This window comes from Camelus dromedarius, chromosome 19 (assembly GCF_036321535.1).
Source record: "Camelus dromedarius isolate mCamDro1 chromosome 19, mCamDro1.pat, whole genome shotgun sequence".
NCBI classification, from domain to species: domain Eukaryota; kingdom Metazoa; phylum Chordata; class Mammalia; order Artiodactyla; family Camelidae; genus Camelus; species Camelus dromedarius.
In genome coordinates, this window is record NC_087454.1 from 3,141,066 (window position 1) to 3,163,008 (window position 21,943).

At 46.8% G+C, this 21,943-nt stretch overlaps 1 protein-coding gene across 6 annotated transcripts in view; it reads left to right on the forward strand.

The window, feature by feature from the left end:
- Window positions 1-21,943, forward strand: part of FARS2 (phenylalanyl-tRNA synthetase 2, mitochondrial) — a 309,951-nt gene that overhangs the window by 164,058 nt on the left and 123,950 nt on the right. For 5 of the 6 annotated variants that reach the window (XM_031435245.2, XM_010992409.3, XM_064476159.1 and 2 more), the window contains one exon: window positions 5,974-6,134. In XM_031435245.2, the coding sequence (XP_031291105.1) occupies window positions 5,974-6,134 (161 nt within the window). Of the gene's footprint in view, window positions 1-5,973; window positions 6,135-21,389; window positions 21,517-21,943 lie in introns of those variants that run through there. The other variant, XM_064476158.1, reaches the window with a different exon arrangement.

The window sequence follows — 21,943 nt, forward strand, 5'->3', positions numbered from 1 at the left end:
CTTAGTTTCTCTACTTTCATTCTCCTGATTTCTTGCTGTCCTTTTTCCTGTCGCCATCCCCTCCCCCACCTTCCCCCTCCCTCTCCCCCTCCCCCGCCTCTTCTTTTCATGCTTCCCCATCTCTGGACTCTTACCGCACATTATTTTGCTTTTACATATAGGCTGGCCTTCTTAGAAAGATTTTTCAGCCACAATAACAAAAACAAATCTTTTTCATGCATGAGATGCTCAATCCAGTACAAAATTACATTAATCCAGATACCGACTTGCTCGCATCTTGAATGTGCTTATTTACCTGTGGATGTTTCTTTACAGTCAGTTTTCTGCTCCAGGGATTCTCGCTTACTGGAACCCTCCAGTATTGGAATAGAGAAAAAAATACAGCCTTAAAACCCTGTCAGCCCATGAGCACCCGGCAACAAATTGCAGCCGAGGACTGCCAAAGACCTGGAAATTAGACCTGCCTGGGCTGACAATACCTTTAAGTGTCTAGTTATTTATGGCTCACTTTCCTCCATAAAGAATTTGAAGTGCTGAATAAAAGTACATACAAGAGGATAAAATAAGTAGTTGAGATAATCAGGACAAAGAGGATATAAGGATAAGAAAATAAAACTCGGACAAGAGTCACACAGAGAAATGTACCCTGGTAGAGGTGACCTATGGATGGCTCTAAGCTTCCACGAGGTCAGAGTCAGGAGTGAATTAGGATCAATCATGTTAAGTCAGGGTATCCTTAAAATGAAAGCAGTCCAGTTGTTTAGGAGAAGGAAGTTTTTTCTGTTCCCATGTTCTTAGATCTGAGATCAGTTTATTTCCTGAAGACTCATAGGAAAAACTAAGTAATGTATTGATCAGCATCCTTGGCAAGGAGTTCCTGGCATCTTAAGAATGTAATAGGCTGATAACCCAACACAGGGTGCAGTTCAGAAGAAGTAATTCTAGATGGTACCAAAATGAGGTGTTGGGACAGCTCAGCAAAGAGATGCCCTTTCTTGTGGCCCTCCGTGGTAGTCGGCCATCACAAGCAGGCTTTTCGATAAGCATGATGGTGAGAAACAGAGGCTGTGGGCGGTGGCAGGGAGCTGGAGACCAGCCTAGTCCTTATGCTTCTACACACAAGGTGGTTGGGATTTCAGGTGCTGATGGGACGGCCCCCTCGCTGGCCTGAGCATGGGGTCCCCCCCAGGCCTGTCTTCACGGACAGCCAGGTGGGACTGGGGACCCCCGAGTCACACACACCACGGGCTTCTGTATATTGTGATCTTCCTAAATTCACATATATATTGGTTACCTTTGAAATACATTTCTGAAGAATTTTTATGTAGACAATCATGCCATCTCCAAATAAAGGCAGTTTTACTCTCTCGTTTCCATTCTATTAAGCTGGTTTTGTTTTTCCTTTACCTTTTCCCCCTAGCTAGGAGGTCAGGTTAATAGAGACAGAAATAGAACTGCTGAGAACAGATATCCTTGTCTTCAACGTGACCCTGAGGGCCAAGCAACCAGCCTTTCACCACTGAGTGTAACATTAGCTGTTGGTTTCTTATTGTGTCTTTTATCAGATTGGAGAAGTTCCCTGTGTTCCTCGTATGCTGAGAGTCTTTATAATAAATGGATGCTCAATTTTGCCAGTTGCTTTTTCTGCATCTATTAAGATGGTCATGTTTTCTTTTTTAATCTGTTTATTGAATAAATCACACTGATGGATATTCATATGTTGAGCTAACCTTGCATTCCTGGGATAAATCCAGTCATGATGTAATGTCCTTTCACGGATTGCTGGATTCCGTTTGTTAATATTTTGTTACCATTTGTTTTTCTCTGTTCAGGATGCACATGGAATCCTCTTGAATCTGCCTCACTCATGTGCCTGCTGAGGGGACCAGGGTGACGAGAAAGCTGGGTTCACCTAGGACTGTCCTTGGAGTGCGTCCACATGGCCTCTCCATGTTACTGTGTCTCAGAGCTCAGCAGCTGGGTTCCAGGAGGGAACATTCTGGAGGGAGAATCAGAAGAGAGTGTCTGGAGAATGAGCATCCCAGAACCCAGGGGTTGCCATGTGGCCTTTTTCTAATGCAGCCTCGGAATTCACAGAGCATCACCTCCCCCAGACGCTAGTGCTCACAGCAGTCACAGCCCGCTGAGATTCAAGGGAAGCATATTCAGGAATTTGTGGTTGTTTTTTGAAACCCACACAGTTAATGACACTGATTTTCCGGGCTTAGAAATGCATTGGCTCTCACAGAAAGAGAGAGACCGACGCAGGCTGTGAGGGGGACGTAGAGGTCTGTTTTCACTGACCATGTGATTTTCCTGAAAGTCTGGTACTAGGGTGACAAAACAGGAGCACTTTGTTCTTATAACCTCTCAAAATAAATGGAAAAGAAAGGACTGTGTTTTATCCAGCCATGAAACTTTTTTATCTGCAGTATTTCTTTTCACCTCTTTACGTAAAAGGCGTGTGATGTAAAGTCTCCCCGTTGTCTTCCATTTCCCCAGTTCTCTCCCACCCACCCCCCGAAAAGACAGACAGCTGCTGCTTTTAGTTTCTGAAATCTGTCTTTGAATCTTTCCTATGAGTCTTCAGGAAATAAACTGATCTCAGATCTATTTAAGCAAACAATAACTCTCCAATTTAAGGGCATAGCAGTGTTTACTTAACCAGCTACCTATTCATGGACATTTGGGTTGTTTACAGTCTTTTATTTTGTCTTAAGCAATGCTCCAGTAAATAGCCTTAGACATTCGTAATTTCCCCTAAGTAGGAAGCATCGTCGTAGCTGCAGCAGCAGGCTGGCGTGGGCGCTGGAACTCCGCGAGCAGGGCTGTGGGCGCCCCCTCAGGCCCCTGGGTTACCGGCCCTCACGTGCTCCCGCCTGGCGGGAAGGGAGGGCTGGGCTCCCCTCAGCTTTGCTTTCACGTGTGCAGTGAAACGTTTTCATTTTTACCAATCCGATAAGTAAAAAATGGTACCTGGGTGCATTTTTATCTTGCGTTTTTCTTAAGTTAGCTTTTCGTTTGCTTAAGGACCGTTTTCTTTCCTTTTCGGTGAATGTCTTCCTATTCCTCACCCATTGGAAAAATTAGATTGTTGCTCTTTTTCTTACCTAGTTTTAGGGACTCTGGGTTTTTCTTGTTTTGCTTTAGGGAAGTTTCAGGGAATGAGGAAGAAAGTGAGGGCTGTGGATGAAAGTAGTAAAAGCTAAGACGCTAAAAATTGCTGGATGTGAAATAAAGTCAAAAACCCCAAATCTACTGCTCGTTCAGTTATAGGTACTGGGCTCTCGTGCTTGGTTTAATCTAAAAATTTCATAATAAAGGCCTAAAAGATTTAATAATTAAGGAAGAGCCTAACTCACAAAGCAACATTAACATTCTCACCTATTTTTACTGTTTTTTTATTTGAAAAGATGTTTCAGAAACATGTTTTAAAACTGTTATCATTATAATCTTTGAAGATCAGATTTTGTTTTTATTTTTTTACATTACCATCCTCATTTATACCTATTTTAAATAGTGTCATAGTACATACTCATTTTATCATAACTATCTTTCATAATTTCTTTTAGGCTGTCACTGAATAGACATTTATTTGTAGAATTATTATTTTTAATGACTATATTAAAATGTACCATAGTTTTTAAGGCCTTCCCTAATTTGGGGTATTTAGGTTATTTTCATGTTTTTGCTCTTATAAGGAATACAGCTTTGAGTTCCTTCCTTCATTTATCTTTTTTCTTCTGTCAAATTATTTCCTTAGGCTAAATTCCTGACTGGAATTACAGGGATAAAGAGCTGGAGCGTGTTAACGGAGCTTCGCATGTATTGCCGTGCTGTTTTCCCAATTGCTACAAGAACATACAGTGTGACCAGGGATCACTGAGGGTCCTGGGTCCCCATGACACCGGCGGTGCGGGAACCACATCGCCAGGACTGGACAGTGTCATTTAAAGAAAAATTATTCTTTTAGTCCGCAAAAAACAGTCTATCACACTTACATTAATTTTCATATTCTTAATTAGTCATCAGCCCTCTCTTCTATGGTTTTCAAGCATCGGGATGAATTCCTCTAAATAGCTAGCCTACCCTTCCGTGCTCCCCTGGGCTGCTGGTCACGTGGTCAGCGCTGCGCACAGCCCCTCACGGCCCATGGTCTGTGGCTCAGTGCCCCCTCCGTCCTCCTCATGAGTTCCTCTCACTCAGGACCCCAGTGCCCTCCGCATGAGCCCAGTGCCGCGCTTTCCTCCCGTGGGTCTTCCCTCCCACCATTGCGCCGTCCCCTCCCCCTGCCTTTTCCTGTTTGTGATCTCATTTTGAATGCTTTTTATCCATTCATCTTTTCACCAGATCATTCGATGAGGGTCCTGCTTCTTCGTGGCTTCCATTGTTACACATTTGTCCTCGGGGTTTCATTTATAAATGATGGTGGTGGCAGCCCCTGGCCAGAGTCAGCGCCACTCCGTTGTGTCTCACCTGCCCCTAGCCTGCCCCATCCGTGTTTCTAGAATCCACTCCCAAACCCGCCTCCACGCACTTGCCTCCAAGACGTCTGTCTGGAACTCCCTCTCACTTCTCTCCACATTTTGGATCAGGATTAGTTTCCTTTGCTGGGTAACAGACAAACCTCATACTTAGTGGCTTAAAACCACACACATTTATTATGTTACGATCTCCCCACATCTCTGGCACAGATGGGCTGGGTCCCCTGCTGCCCAGGGTCTCAGCAGATTGAAATCCAGGTGTCCCTGGGCTGCATTCTCATCTGGAGCTCGGGGTCCTGTCTTCCCTCCTTCAGGCAATTGGGAGAATCTGTTTGCTATGGGAGTGAGCTAGCCATTTTCTTGCTGCCGGCCAAGCCCTCCCTCGGCCCCGGAGGCCCCCTCCGGTCCTGGCCATGCCCTGGGCCTCCTCACTGTCCATCAGCTCACCTCTCCTGAGCCGGCAGGAGGATCTCTCGAGTTTGCTGGGGCGGACCCGTGTAAAGCAGCCTTACCACACCAGGGAGGCTGCTCCAGACCTGCCCGCTCACAGGGGGGCCGCCGGGCGCGTGCGCTGGTTGCTCACAGGGGGCCCACCAGGTGTGTGCGCCGGGCGGCATCTCGGCCTGCCGGGTCCTGCTCATCCTGTGGCCTCCAATTCAAATGATGCTCTTTCCTGAGCTCTTTTCCCTGTAATGGCTCCCTTGCCTTCTTTGTCCTGTAGTTTCCATCTTCTATCTCCCTCTGCTTCCTGTAAACACACCCGGGAGCCCATGGCGTCGCTCTGGTCTGAACCACACACTGGCCTCGGAGGGGGTGCGACCAGGCGTGCGTTTCGCCTGCGCGGGCTTGCTCCCTGGTGCTACCGGGGTGGCTCTTACTAAGAGTAAGAGTTGTGTTCTAATGGAATCGAGGGCTCCCAGAGGCCTGACACACACTTTCTGAATATTGACAGTCCATGTTTTAAGCAAACCTGCCCATGTAGGAAGCCCCTGGGGGACAGAGACTCTCCCTTCTGTCCTCTGTAACCTGGACCTAGTGGGCTCAGTGTTTGAAGAAGGGCAAGCAAGGATTATGGGAAATAGTACCTCAGAGGCAGGAGCCTGGGCTCAGTGAGCCCAGGAGTTAATCAGAAATGACAGGCGGGGAAGGGAACAGCTCAGTGGTAGAGCACCTGCTTAGCACGCACAAGGTCCTGGGTTCAGTCCCCAGCCCCTCCATTAAATAAATAAATAACCCTGATTACCCCCTCCCCCAAAATGATAAGAGAAATGAAAGACAATACTGGAGAAGTGTGACTCCAGACCGCCCCAGGGCCGGAAGCAAGGAATGTGAGACTGGGGTCCCCAGGATGCCTCCCTGCCCCTCCCCTGCGCCTTGCCTCCGGTGGACCCTCACTCACAGCGCTGGTTGGGTGTCGGGGCGGGGTGGGGGAAGGTGCCCGAAGCGCCTCGTGCTTTCTAACCTGTTGCTTGGTCTCTCCTCGCTGTAGCTGGTGCTCAGGACCGGGTGGGCTGGGCCTGCGGCCTCGGGCTGGAGCGCCTGGCCATGATCCTCTACGACATCCCCGACATCCGCCTGTTCTGGAGCGAGGACGAGCGCTTCCTGGGGCAGTTCCGCGTGGGGGACATCGAGCAGAGCGTGCGCTTCCAGGTACGCGGTGGGAAAACCAGCCTTCAGGAACTGAGGGGGTCGTGTACTTGAAAAGATAATTACTGCACTGAAAGGTAATGTGACTTTGAAAAGAGGCTTAACGAGAGATTCATAAACCCCAGAGGAGATCGTAAACCTTCAGGAATTACATGCGGAGAAAAGGGATTTATCAGGCCTGTTAGTCCAAGCAGAGAACCAACCTTGGGCTTTGTTCACGGCCATTTTATCATGAAATACTCATCTTTTCACTGATGAGACTTTCACAGTTTCGTTTTTCTCATTTAATATAAACACATTGGCTTTCTTATGATGACTGTTTTTCAAATATATATTTTTTTCATCATTTCATTTTCACTCTATATCTTTATATCAAAAGTGTGTCTCTTATAAACAGGGTCTTTTTGTAAACCCAGATGTAATTGGAGTGTTGAACACATCTTACATTTAATGTAATTACATGGGATATTCTTGGGTTTCATTTTATCATCTCTTTAGTTCTTACCTGTTCTCTCCTTTTAAAAATGCATTTGGAAATTGAGGTTTTGTGGGGTTTTTGGTTTTTTTGTTTTTTTTAACTCCGCTTTATTAGCCCTGTTGCTATTTGGTTTCACAATCTTTGTATGATTTTAAGTGGTTCTTCTAGATCACAGTGTGCGTAGTTAGTTCATCACCCTTTACCATGAGTAACTACTACGACTTCATGAGACATTTGAAGACCTTGCAGTGGTGTGATTCTGTTTCCTGCTCCTGTTTCTTGTATCATTATGGTCGTGTTTTACTTCTCTCTGTGTTATAATCCCGCAGAAATTGTTCTTTCTCTTTGCTTCAAATAGCCGATTGTCTTTTAAAGAAATTTAAAACTATGTTGTTTTTTATTTCCCTCAGTATTTACCCCAGTGATTACCGTTCCCTTCTGCCCGTCTTGAGTTTTCCATGTGACCATCTCCCTGACGTCTGAAGAACCTCCTTTACTCTTTGTTACAGCGCAGCATGAATCTTCCCAGCCTTTGTTTGTCTGGAAATGCCTTTGTTTCACCATTATTTTTTAGGAATATTTTCCATGGATATCGGTGTCTAGGTTGCCAGTGTTTGTTCGGTTTTTTTTTTTTTTTTTCTTCTTGAAATGTGTCATTTAATTTATCTTTTTACTCTGGTTTTTAGCAGGTTGGCTATGTATGATTTTCTGTGTGATTTATCCTGGTTGGGGTCGCACGGTGCTGGATTAGTGTCTTTTTGACTGTCTTGCAAATGCTCATCATATCTCTTCCAACAGTTCGACTCCCTTCCTCCTTTGCTTTGCAGACTGCGACTGCATGTAGGTCAACCATTTGGAAGTATGCCGTAAACTCTGGTGCCCAGCGTTTGTTTTTTATTATTGATTTTATTTTTCACTCTGTGCTTTATTTTGGGTAGTTTTCGTTGTCTTATCTTTGGGTTTACCAGTCTTTTCTATTGTGTCCGGTTAACCACTAAGCCCCTCAGTGAGTTAACCATTCCAGATCCTGTGCTCGTCTGTTCTACAGATTTCTATCTGCTTCCTTCGTAGAGTTTTTATTACTCTGATGAAATTCTGCATCTTCCCACCCATCTTGTTTCCCTTCAATTCTTTAGCATGTTCACAATCATGATTTTTAAGTCCTGGTCTGTTATTTCCAGCGTTTATTTCCCTGCTCTTCTCCTGTTAGTCTCCCCTTTCTTCTTAGTTACAGGTCACCTTTCTCCTGCTGCTTCTCTTGTCTTACTTTTTGAGTTGTGTTTAAAAGAACACAGGAGCGGAAGTGAGCGATGCATCCTCAGGAAGCCTTCCCCTTTCCCCGGTCAGGTGGCGAAGGTGATGCGGCCAGCTTTCTCTGTTGTAACCAGGAGTGGGGACCGGATGCCTTGCTGGTGAGACCCGGCCGTGCGGCAGAGCTGGGGTCTGCGAGTGCGGCCGCGAGAGCTCTCTCTGCTTTCCACCCGGTTGCCGGTTTCTTCCACCACTAGCGCTTGCTAAGCAAAGCTGTCCTGAAGGCGAATTGGCTGGCAGTGAGGGCAGGCTGTCCCCGCGTTTTCCAGTCTGCCACACCAGCCAGACTTGGCGATAAAAATTTGGCTCATTTCTCCTAATTCCAGCAGAATTTCTTCCTTAACAGCAGGCAGGCCTTCTGCCCACCCTGCCGAGGGGTGGGGGCAGCCTCTGGGGTCTGCTGCCCACCGGGCCCCCCTCTCTCCAGGATTTCTTTCCTGCCCACGGGCATCCAGGTCTCTCCAGTATCTTTCATGGCAGGAGAGTTCTAAATTTATTGTTTTCTTATTGTTACAGTGGGATCGATGGGTTTTTTGTGACATTTTGTGTTCTAACCAAAAGTGATACCTCCTGTCATTTATTTAATTTTCTGGTTTCCATCTTTAATGGCCTTAAAAAATCCTATTCAAAAGAAATAAGCAATTAATTTTTATTCTAGCACCAGGTCCTTCTAGGTTGATTTGGAATAAAGCACCATCTAAATGATCAAAAGGATTGGCTATGGATCTAAGTCTTTCTCATTCACTTTTTCATCTATTCGGTCGCTTATTAAATTGGCAGACGTGGATGGAACACTAACCGGCATTGTACAGAGCAGTGGGCTTGACACCGCGGAGGGGCGAGCACAGGTGAATGACACTGTTGCTACCGCAAGTTAGTGGCTTAAGTCCAGTTTTAAGTGTGCTCACAACTGTCTTCTCTTAGGAGACAGAGATACCCGGAGTAGACTATGGCCCTCTTGTATTAAACATCATTTAAAAACATCTTTCCTGCCGTCAAAGCGTAAAACCAGCATCTGCATACCTGCACTGTTACATAACTACGTGGTTGCCTTGTGTAACAAACTTAGGAACTTCAGGTCGGTAGTTAGGGTTTGATGGCTGGAAAAGCACATGTCTGTAAACTGCTTTGTAGAGGATAGATCACAGAGCTGTTTCCTAATTATTCACTTATAATTAGAACCTATCGATCAGGTTCTGCGTGAGTTTCCTATTGCCCGTGTAACAAAGTGCCACAGACCTGGCAGCTGAAAACAGTATGTCTTTATTACTTTACGGTCCTGGGGGTCAGAAATTCACGGTCAGTCTGGGGGCTGGCGCTCAGGGGGCCACAGGGCTGGCCCCTCGGGAGGCCCCGGGGAGAACCCCTCTCCTGCCCTTGTGAGTTTGCCTGTGTGTCACATTGTCTTCTCCCTGAATCTTCGTCCCCTTCTTACAAGGGCCTTTGCGACAAGATAATCTCCATACATCAAGGTCTTTTTGTAATCATATCTGTCAAGTTTTTTTGGATGTAAGGTAGCGTGTTTGCGAGTCCCAGTGTCTAGGACGTGGACATCTTTGAGGGTCAGTATTCAGCCTTGTCTGTTCCATTTTCATCACAGCATACTGCTTGCTGCAGGCCGAGCAGAGCAGACTTTGTCGCTGGGCATCCGCGATACAGATCGGGCGAAAGTGTTAGCAGTTTTAACTCTGTGTGTGGAAGAGCTGTGGTTCTCTGGATGAGGGATTAAGAGGCCCCTTCTTCCATTTCATGTTGTTGGACTGTCTTAAGAAGAGTATTTCACATGACCGCAGTGCTGTGCAGGACCCTCCCGCAGCGGAGAGCGGGGGCACGTGCGGGAAAGGGCTGCCGGCTCTGAGCTTGGGCTTCCCTGGCCCGGAAACCCCGGGGCCACCTGGGAGCCGTATGGTGCGGGGCTGGTGGGGGGCAGGGCTCCTTTCCCCCACCTTCTCCCTCCAGGCCCTCCTGGGCTCTGCTTCAGGCTCTCCTGCCTTCCCTGGCCTCTTCTCCACGTCGTCTCCACGTCTCAGAACCCGTCCGTCCAGCCGTGACCGCACTCCAGCAGGTGCCGGCGCAGTCGGGTTTCTGCCCCCGGGGCTCACTGGGCCTGCCCTTCCTGAGCGCCTTGAGAACCATCGTTGATTCTAGTGAGTAGGACACTCAGGCTCTAATGTGACTTAGATTTCGGTTTTCATTCTCCGTGTTTTGTGTCTCTCTTTGCTCAGCCTGGGAACTCAGCTGTGGTAACTCTCCTAGTGAGGGACAGAGCTGGGGCTTTCCCTAAAGCTGACTCCGGAGAGCCCCTGACATTGAACTGTGGCCTCCGCTGGGGCACTGTTCTGGGGTCAGTGCGGTGACATGGACAGTTCCGGACTTCAAGTTGTTTCCAGTCTAGAAGAGGAGATGGATTTCAGATCAGGAGATAATCATCAAATAATACAAAGTACACTGATGGGGCCACACATAGGTGAAGGTAGAATTTTCCTGGTACTGACCAGTCCGTGTGGAGGTCAAAATTTTCCTTTTTTTTTTTAAATCCTGTTTTGCTACTTAATTCTCTAAATCCTTCCGCATCTCCCCAGAATTGTACTAGGACTTGAGCCTGTGATTACTTGCTAATCTCCAGGGCTTAGAATAGCCCCTAGATCTGGTTTCGCTGTCATTCCCAGAAGTGTTTTCTGATAGAGACTTAACGCAGGATTGTGCAGTGTCTCCACATTCTGTTCCCAGATAAATCCGGCTGGGAGAATCCCATCAGCTCCACTCTGCTGCAGTGAAATTGGTGGCTCTCAAATGTTTTCACTACTTCCATGAGCATTTTTCCCATCTCAAAAAGAAAAAGGCACATAAATATTTGTCTTTTTCTGGAAAGGGGATGTTGATCCCAGAAGAAAGTAGCAGAGGAAGAAGCAGGGAAGATGACCAGATGCGGGACTTTTGCACGTGCCCTGGGGTCACTGGTGACCGCCAGGTGCGGAGAGGTGCAGTGGGTGAGAGGGGACCCGCTGGTCGCGGGCGTCACCACAGCGCTGAGGTGTAAAGCGGTCACAGCAGAGCCTGTCGTCAGTGAGCTCTGTGCCCACGTCAGCCGCTGCCTCTGTTTCCGCCACCGCCGCGACCGCCGTGACCGCCGTGACCGCCGCCAGCCTAGGCCGCCCTGAGCACAGCGGCCGCAGTCCTGGTGTTCCTGGTCCGTGTGCCGCGGGTTCCATCCTCAGCCTTGGCAGCATCGACATCACATCCCAGCCTTCGGATGCGAGGACATTTCATTGAGCCGCAGTCCACTGAGTCCTCTGGATTGTGGCCCCGTCTTCGGACTGGGGCCTCTGCCATCAGAGGCCTGTGGATTTGTGATTACTTTTTATTTTTGTGAACGGTGGGTCTGGTGGTACATTTGCATATTTTGAGAATCGCCACCACAAATGTCTTTCTTGTTTATGGCACTTGGGAAAAAATAAGAATGAGTCCTCGGCATCTCCTCCCGCAGCTGGTTGCGCTGTGGATCGGAAGGGTGTATTACGCCACCTTTGTGTGGACACACACCCAGTCTCCGTCTTACAGCTTCTTGGCCATTAACCTGATGCAAATGTGCAAGGACTTCCTGTTCTTCAGCAACGCGTTAAACCTTAGATCCTGCCGACGCCTATGAAAGTTGACCCATTAGGTGCAGTGTGTTTAGGAGAAGGTCTGAGGAGAGGAGGTGTTTGGTATTTCTAGCTCCGGAACCACTGGGGTAAGTTTATAGTGCACGGGATCATTTAAATCAGATCCTAGTAGCTGATGGATCACAAGTTAAAACTTAATTATCTTTCATACCGTATGTGTATGTCTAACTATCACCTTATAATCTATACAGTTCTGATTTGTCAGTTACACCGCCATAAAGCTGAGGGGAAAGTTGCAGTTTAAAAGGAGATCCTCGGAATAGAGACCTGCTGCCGCGGGGAGAAGGAACTCGTCGATCAGGCGGTGGCGGGGGGGCCGGTGGGCTTTCCCGGGTGTGGAGGGGGAGGGACTGTTGCAGGACAGCCGTCCGGATGCTTTGCTTCAGCCAAGGAAGGCCCTGCTCACGTGGTTTATGTGAGAGGCTCAGAGCAGGAGGCCTTCAGCGACGCCAGGGCTCTAGATCGTGGAGTGTGTTTTCTTTCCAGCTTGAGCGGCAGCAGCAGGAGCGTTAACCAGGACCTCATACCACAAGGTGCAGAGGCAGGAAACAGAACCCCCTTGTTTCCTTTCTAAGCGTGAAGAAGAGGAGGCTTGTCACATCTCCTTTTCGAGGGAGTTGGATGGTCTGTGACGTTAGCCTGCTGTTTTTTGGTGTTTCTCCTCAGCTCTTAGAGTAAGGCTTCTGCTCTTGCGTTATTTCACCACCGGCCATGCCCAATGTGGACGACGGGCCCTTTCGGCAGGGCCCTCTCTTGCTCCTGCAGGCATCAGTATGAGGACACAGTCACCCAGGAAACGGGCTGATGGGCCGCTGGGAAAGCTGTCTCAGCCTCGCGTCTTTTACCTTCCGCTTCCCAGTGCTTGACATCATCCCTTAGACTTTGCTTCCTTTAATCTAACGGCTGTGGGTATTTTTTTCTCTGCTTGAAACTGAGCACAGAAACCAGGGTCCTCATGGCACATCCAACTAAATTAACTATATTGGCCAGATGTTAACCTCGAGGGGACTCAGCCTGGGACTGAGAACCTCGGAGTTAGCGAAGAATAGCCAGTGTTGATCAGAGCCGTTTCAAATGGAAAATTCATGGTTTTTAATGAATGTTCTGGGGACCAAATAAAATCAAAATAATTTACCCTACTAAATTATCAGTCAGGAAAGGTAAGTGTGGTTGTTCTGTGTCTCTGATTTGCCTCATCCGGTACTGAAGGAAAAGCAAATCTCTTCCTTTTTTGATTAGGGATGTGCTCTGCGTCTGTACTCGGAGGATGAGAGGAGCAGTTGGGTTCATATGAAACTTAACGTTGGCCTGTGTGTAGACAGAGAAATGAGAACTGCTTCGTGATGACATCATCACACAGCCTTTCAGACTGTGCGTTTCAGTTGGCATTTTTTGTGTATGATCTGGTGATCTTGAAAGTGAAGAATGGTTAAATAAGCAGTAATTTATACGGTGGATAGCTTAATTATTCTTTCTATCACTTGGCTGAGTAATGAATCCAATGTTTTCTTTTATTCTGAGGAAAGAATTTATCTTCTCAAGGGCCTCCCTGTGAGATTTGTAAATTATAATTATAGGCTGTAATTCGCGGCCAAGGAGAGTGGATTATAAATAAATGACCCTGTAGCATCCATTCAGCAGAGTTTGAACTCCTAGTTAACTGCTGTTTGAGAACCAAGTAGATGTTCTGTATTTATTTTTATTCATTTTTAAAATGATGAAATAGTCGGAACATACAAGCATGTATTTCCCGATTGGGTTTGCTAATAGCACAGAACTGTGTGCCCTCCACCCAGCGACCACGCTGGGATTTGCCGCAGAGCCTCGTAAAGAAGAAAAGCATTCAAAATGCACTTGACACACCGTGCTTCCCTGAGGACCCCCTTCCCGCTTCCCCCCCCGGAGGTGACTGCTGACTTCATTTGGAGGTTCGCTGTCCTCGTGTGATTTCCGCATTTACGTTTGTCCAAAAACAGTTTGTAGATTTGCTTCCAAATGTACATTAAATGGCAGCCGTAGTTAAAAAACAGCGGTTCAGAGAGGTTTTATGAGTCATTTGATGAGCATGTTCTGAAGTTTATATGGAGATGCAGAGAGCCAGGCATGGCCAGATAACCACGTTGAAGCGTCTGCTTGTTCTGATGTCAGGTCTCCCTTGAAAGCTGCAGTCACTGTGGCAGTGAGCTGATGCTGTGTGGACACCGGGGCCCAGGGAAGGCAGCCGGGAGCCCAGAAACACACCTCTGTGTGATTTCTGGGCTGTGGGGCAGGTGGGAGGAGGAGACGTCTGCGCAATGGAAGCCGGGATAATTGAGTATCCACAAGGAAAAGATGAAACTTGACCCCGTACCCCTCATTATTCAAAAATGAATTCCAGGGGGTTTGCAGATCTAAGTGGGAAGGCAATTTATTAGCTGCTGACTTTGAAAAAGTTGTTTTACCATGAGTGACTCTTTGATTCTTTGATTCTTGTTGGAGTAAGTTGAACTGGGGAGATTGAACTAAATGAACTATGGTAATGTAAAATTAAAACCTAATTAAGTGTCTGATCTTGAAAGTTTTGAAATAAGTATTTATTTAAAGTGGTTGCTGTAGTTTTTTTGTGAAAAGCCTTCTATCAAATTAGGGATGTTTCCTTCTATTTCCAGTTTGCGTAAGAATTTTTATCATAAATGGCTATTAAAATTGATCAAACCCTTTCTTATAGTTTGAGGTGATCTCATGACTTTTTGGCTTTATTCAGTTAATGGAGCGACATATAGTGATAGTGTTTTGGATGTTAAAACAACCTTCTGTTCCTGAAATATAATTTGGTTGGGATATATTATCATTTTTATATATTTCTGGATTTGATTTGTGAAGATTTGATTCGGATTTTTAAATCTGTATTCAGGGGTGAGAGAGGTCTGTAATTTTCTGTGTTTCTTATGCCCTTAATAGGTTTTGATGTTAAGATTATGCTCTCCTCACAAAAACTAATTTGGAAGTATTTCCTTTTTTGGTTCTCTGGGTTTTAAAGATTGACATTATTTCTTTCTGAAGTGTTTTATCATATTTACGAGTGAAGTCTTCTGGGCCTGGCTTTTTCTTGTGGGAAATTTTAAACCGCAGATTAAATTTCTTTGTGGTTATCAGGCTGTTCAGATTTTTTTATTTTGTGTTGGTTTGATAAACTTTTTCCCCTAGGAATTTGCGTATTTCCTCTAACTTTAAAATGTATTGGCATAAAATTGTAATATTCTGTTATTATCCTGAAATTTTAAAAAAGCTTTTTTAAAAAAAATTAGTCAAGAGTTGAGTAAATTACTAACATTTTATCAAATTTTGTGTTCACCTTTTTTTCCCCGCAGAGCCTTCTCTTAGGGTTTGTTTTTCTTCTTAATGATGTATATCCTTTGAATATTTTTCCTGTGAAGAATTACAAGAGGTAAACTCTTGTGGTCTCTGTATATCGGAAAATGTCTTCACGTTGCCTCATTCTTGAGTGTTGACGTAGCAGGGCCTGAAGTTCCGGGAGAGCAGTCGTTCCCCTGTGGCGCCTTGAAGACACCGCTTCTGACCTCCGTTCTGCGAAGTCTCCCGGTGACCGCAGTGCTATTTCTTTGCAGACGATGATTGTCTTGGGTTGTGCTTAAGCCTCCCTCTTCACACTTGTCACCCTCCCGTTTTACTCGGATGCATCTTGGCAAGGACTTGTCGTTATTTATCCCACTTGGTACCTGAAGGTTTCTTTCCTTCCACCCTCGGAGCGTCTGCGTTGTTGTTGCAGAGTGGTTCCCCTCAGTCCGCTCTCTCCCTCCCCCTTTTCTGGGTCTCCTGGTGTCTGTGGGAGCATCTTCACTATCAGCCATATGTTGTAACTATTCTTCGGTATTTTTTATTTATTTGTCCTCCTGTTTTAGTGAATTTTTCAGTATTTTCTACCAATTCAATCATTTTCTCCAAGTTTTTTTTAATTTAATAACTTCTTATTTCTAAGATCACTAATTTGTTCCTTTTCCTCTCTACCTTTGTGTTTCATTTCTGTCTGGTTTTGTTTCCTAACTCCTTGTGTTTTTAAATGGTTGTTACTACGCTGAGAAATCTGAATATCTTCATTTTGCTTATTTTAAAGTCTTCAGCTATTTTATGATGTTAATTTTATCTAAAGTGAGTCCATATTATGATTGTCGATTTAGTTGGCTGTGTTTCTGGGTATTATAAGTTTTCAGTGTTTCAAAAATCTGGCTTTGCAAGCTCACCTTGAACAACGTTCATTTTCCCCCCATTTTGAAAAATCGTGGCTGCTCTGCTCATCCCTCCTTGTCCACCAGCCTGTGTGGCCCCCGTGCGCCCCAGGTGACAACTGGTCTTTTAATGGTGGGAGTTTGGATTCAAAAGATTCAAAAGACTGTATCATCTTCCTTCTGTTTCCCTGGCCCACAGCTTCCTAGCAGCCACGGGGTGATTCAAAGCCTGAACCAGAGCAGCTTCATGACAGGAAGTTGAAACGAGACCACGGAGCAATAATTTTCTTAACATTCAGGTCTTTGGATGAGTCTCCTTGTTCACCAGAAACCCGGTGATGAGGCCTGTGTCTGTGTGGGTTACTGGCAGCCATTTCCCTGCCCTGATGTTTGTTGACACAACTCACTTCCCCACATCCATCCAGGCTTCTGAACTGTGAGTAGCTCTGCCTTCCTTCTACGAAACCCACAAAGCAGACTTTTATGTGAGTGAGTCAAATTGATATTCTTAAAGCGACATCTTGACTCCACTCTAAATATATTATACATATTATAAGTAATTTTAGGTAATATAGAAATTTGTGTTCTATATAAATTATTATAGAAAATGTATCTATATAATATCTTAAATTTGGGTAAAATAATATGAAATTTGCCATATAATAATTTTAGATTAAGCGGCAATAAGTACCCTCATGTTCTTGTGCGACCATCACCACCATCCGTCTCTAGAACTTCTCACCATCCCAGACTGAACTCTGCACCCGTGATGTAATTATTCCCCAGCCCCCTATCTCATGGCCCCTGGAACCCACCACTTCACTCTCTGGCTCTGTGAATCATAAAGGGACCCCATACACATGCGTCTTTTTGTGACACATTTTATTTATCCATTCATCTGTCGATGGATACTTGAGTTGCTCCCACCTTTTGGCTGTTGTGGAATAATGCTACTGTGAACCTAGATACGTGAATATCTCTTCAAGGCTCTGCTTCTAATTCTTTCGGGGAATATTTCCTATATACCCAGAAGTGGAGTAGGTGGATCATAAAACAATTCTGTTTTTAACTTTTTTTGTCGAACTGTCATACTGTTTCCCACCACGGCTGCGGCATTGTGCGTCCCACCAACAGAGCAGCGGAGTGTGTTTCACTTTCCCCACATCCCTGCCAGTATTTTCTCTCGTGTTTGAACGGTGGCCGTCCTCGTGGATGTGAAGTTGCATCTCACTGTGGTTTGGATTTTCGTCTCCCTAATGATTTGTGATGCTGAGCATCTTTTCTTGCGCTTACTGACCGTTTGTGTATCTTCTTTGGAGAAGCGCCTATTCTAGTCCATTTTTCAGTCAGGTTGTTCGGGGTTTTTTTGTTGTTTTTATATATTGTAAAAAGTAAATCTTTTGCAGATTTGGCCATCATGGTGCTGGCAACACGTTAGTGGCATTACAGACCACAGTCGTCAAACAGCATGGTTGAAAATTCAGTGTGCCACACCGAAGCCATCCCTGACTGCAAGTTCACTGGTCCTATTTGCGTGTGCTTTTCTCAGTCCATTCTTTGTTGTCTCTCTGTATTTTTCTAGGCACATCTGTGTTTTGAGGGCAGCCCGGTGCCATGGTTTTCGGTAGGTCTCGTATATCAAGTTTCCTACAGTTCAGACAGCAGGTGGAAGAGGAGTTCTGTTCTCACCGTCTTTGCGAATTGTGCATGCAGTTTCTGACACACCAGTCACATGAGCCCCCAGCATCGCGTCTGAGTGTGTGTTTGGAGCGAGTTGATCTGGGATTCAGAAGCCTTGGGCCGCAGGACTGGCAGGCAGGCACTAGGCTTCTTTGCCTTGGGCTGCCCACCTCAGCGCGGAGTCACTGGGTCTCTGCGCTGGTGAAGTAAGTCCAGCCCGGGACTCCCAGGCCGTTCCACGGTCTGTGATGCCAAGAAAGCAAGGAGGATTTCTGTGTCTCCTCCGCCCACCCCAGATGCACTGCTGCTCCTGGCAGTCACTTGGACTTCATTTTGCCAGTTGAAAAAAAATTGCTGGTCATGGAAAGAGGTTATAACTGTTCCTGGGCCCTTATCCCTCAGAAAAGTCCTGTCAGAAATACCTCAATATTAACTACTATATAAAAAAATAGATAAAACCCAAATTTCTCCTATTTAGCTTGCTGTTTTTTTCTTTGTGACACTTTCTCTCACTCCGTCCCTCTTTTAATATGTGGTTCGGATCCAGGTTAGGATGTCAACATAGCAAGAGGGAACTGGTCCCAGGCTGTGTGGAATCCACAAAGGGAGTTCTTCCCCTGCTGGTTATTGAGACCCTAGTCCATGTGTATGAAATGTGGCAGGATTTTCTCAAACACAAGAGCATTATCAGCTATTCACTCATAAACCTCTGAGCATCTGCTCTGTGCCAGGCGCTGTACCGGCCACTGCAGATGCAGGGATGGTCCCTGCCCTCGGGTAGCTCATGCACTAGCGGAGGAGACGTTGCCACGGTGACGTGCTCCGATGAAGGTCCCCGGAGTCTGGACTGAGTGGGAGGCCTGGAGGCACGACCCACCCGTCGTCTGGGGCTGTGCTCAGTGTTTTTATAGGGAGTGCTCTGAGACCAAAGAGGGTGTGGACAAGGGCGGGCTCTAGGGTGTGAGGACTGGGGTGTGGATTTTCTCGGGAAGGCAGTGAGCAAGGTACCAGATGTCTTCATCATCAGGTCTCCATTTTAGATGATCCCAGTTCTGAAAATAGGAAGGGTGGGCCGGGGCCACAAAGCGAGGACTTTGCTCCAGGCCTAGCGCGGTGACGCGGGAAGAAGTGATGTGAGATCGCAGAGGGCATCGGTGGAGGGACTAGAAGGCAGGGTTTGGGCTCGAGACATTTTAGGAGACACACCTGGAAGGCCTTGGGTCCTGGTGTGTGCTGGCGCAGCGACCATGTAGTTTGTCACGTAAGTTGAGACTTGCCCCCTGTGACAGTTGAGGAGGTCTGCTCGTAACTGCACTTGTGCAGACTCGTGCTGACCTGGGCAGGCTGGGTGTTTAAACACCTTAGGTAAAGGTATGTGAGAAAGAGGAGGAGTCTTCGGGTTCTGGCTTTGGGGGCTGGGTTGATGGGAAACAGGAGGGAAAAGCAGAATCCGATCTGGAGCATTTACCTGAGAGGAGACATTTAAACCCGATTCGCCAGCCTCGCCTTCACTGCACACTCGCTTTCTGTTGTGGCTGTCTCTGCCAGTGCTGCTCTGTTTGTCTTCGTTGGCACAGACGGTCCTCGGTGCGGGCGTGGCTGCAGGTGTGTCCGTGCCCGCGTGACCGCTCAGGCCGAGGCAGAAGTTAGACATTGGAGCAGGGCCGTCTGCTGTGGAAGGTGAGCCCGAGCTGCGTTCTGCAGGGCGGGCCAGCATCCCCGGCGGCCCAGGGCGGGGTGAGACGGATGTGGGCGTGTCGCTACCCAGCGAGACACAGTTGGTGAGTGAGTCCAGCGTTGGTGCTGGGGAGTCGTTCAAAAGAAGACAGTGTGTGAGGGCCAAGCAGCGAGATCCGGATGACCAGAGGACCACGTTAAGAGGGGGCGGGGATGGAAGGCGGCAGAGGCACCGGCCCTCAGTGGTGCCCGCTCAGCCGGGTGCACTGCTGACGTCACTGTCTGAAGATGCTCTCAGCTCTTGAACTTTGTTTGAGGACAGTTACATAAACGCCAGTCGTCATTGAAGGCTAGCGACCAATTACTACGGGGGGGGGGTGCGGAGAATGGGAAGGACGGTGGTTTTAAGGTTTGGAGATCTCTTCCGGAACAATTCTGTATGTTAAGTGGAACATATTTTTTCCTTGACCAAGACTGAAAAGTGGAAGCAAAAAACAAATCAGAACCAAATATTCTGGTAAAATCTATCCACGTCTGAATGTTCGGAAGCTCTTCCCAGGGTGTATTTTGTTGGAGACGTGAGGACACGAGCAGAAAAGGTGGCAATGAAGATTGGTTGAATTGTTTGTCTAAAGCTTCGGCAGCCTCGAATATTACAGCGTGCCCTCTGCATCCCTGGGGATGACTAAAAGCCGTAGCATCTCCTTTTCTCGCTCTTAGTCTTGTATTACCATAAATTTCGCATCTTCGGAAGGTGATTCAGTTGCCCTCTTCCCAGACACTGCAGATTTCTAGTGTTAGAGGATTCCTCCTTCTCCCCCAGGTTCCCAATTATCACCTTGTTAGCTGCACACCTGCTTCACAGAAAATTGCGCGGTGCCATTTAACCTTTGAAAAGAAAAAAAAGAGAGAGTGGAAAACACACCTCGTTAATCAGTGAATTCAACCTCAAAGAAAGTGATGTCTCTGGGTGTGGGCCTTGAGCGGCTGCTGAAGGGAGATCCAAATTATGTTAATAGATTCTAGAACCAGCACGAGAAAGATGACTGGCAGGCCCCCGGCATCGGGGCGCGCGTCTGCCCTGTCCCAACTGCTGGCGTTTTCAGCTCCAGACCAGAGGTCAGGCCTGGCGAGCAGACTGCTCTTCCTGTCCATCTCTGCACACCTCTTTCTGGAGGAGGCAGCTCCTCCGCTGTGTCATTCTGAAATCATTCTCTAATCGCCTCATCTCTGCTTAGCTGTATTTCCCAGCGTAGAAGGAATGCACAGAGTCGCCGGCTGTTTCATTTTCAGATTTCCCCCGAAGATGTGGTAACTTAACACCTAAATGGTTATTTATTTATGATACACTTACGCCGCATCTAATAAAGGCAGACATGCCTCCATTAGTATGCGAGGTGAAGCAGAATGGGCGTCCGCTGGAGCTGTCCACGGTGTTCCACGATCAGGCTCTGACTGCGCCTTTCTTGCAGGGCTGCCACGGAAGTGCTGCCTCGGCCTCCCCGTTGTGTTGTAGCAGGACCATCAGGTCCATTTGCCCCCCGTGTTGAGGGCAACAGCTTTGATCACTAGGTTGACATAATGCCCGCCATATTTCTCTACCAGGAAGAGCTGTTCCTTCTCCCCGACTTATTTATTTATTCATTCAGTTGTTCACATAGGATAGACTTAGGGCTTCTTATTTTAGTCAATGAATTTTACTCCATTATTATCATTTTTTATTGTGAACCTCTCATTTCCCCAAATTTGGCTGGTGAGAGCCCCTTCGGGCTGGCTCCTAAGCCCTTTTGACGTGTCTCTGTGAGTCTTAGACAACTTTTGTGTTATCTGGGCTGATTGGAATGTTCTGTATCTTCATGGCTGGGTTCCAAGAGTGTATCACCTGCATCGCGACCCATGAAATTGTGCAGTTACGATCTGTGCATTTCACATACCTATATGTTACCCCCAGAACAGACTGAAAAAATACTGCCCTCTAGTCACTAGGGTCTCCTTTAACAATGGTGTGGGTGAGTAATTCTGAACCCATCTTCTGTTTGTTCTTGCTTGAGCAAAAGGGTAGGCAATACTGAGGGTTATGCGAGTCTTGCTTCTCACTATTGAAGAAAAGAGTTACAGACACAGAGAAGGAAAGGCAAGAACGCTAGACTGGAATCAGACGAACTGTATTTTTTTAGGTAGAAAATACAAATGTGTGTGTGTGTTCTTCTCCCCTCCCCAGCTCTGCCCACTCTGCGGGCCCAGAAGCAGTGATAGACGGCATCGGTGAGCACCCCGGTGCCCAGGTCTTGGTTTTTAAGCACCATCCTCCACTAAAAGGAGGCAGCGTTCCTCGTGGAAAAGACCGAATCTGCGGCCAGAGCAGGGGAACTGTACGTACACGAGCCTGGAAGGTGGTGTTAAACTTGGCATGATTCTGTCGTATTTTTTCTCTGTGGTCATTGCTGAAGTATAGAATTGCATTCGCTTCTTCCATTCAGCTGCTTGCTAAGTCTGTAGGGACGCAAGCCCGTGGAGCCTTTGTGGGAGCAGAGACCCGGAGAGCAGGAGATGCTGATATCAAGGGGTGCTTTGGAAGAAAAGGCAGTTTGATGGCCATTGTATGTCTTGTCGTTCCCTCTTGAAGCTGTTCGTCTTTTTTTATTAATTGAAGTGTAGTTGATTTACAGTGTTGTGTCAGTTTCTGGTGTGCAGCATAGTGACTCAGTTACACATACATATTCTTTCTCGTTATAGGTTGTTACGAGATATGGACTAAGGTTCCGTGTGCTGTCC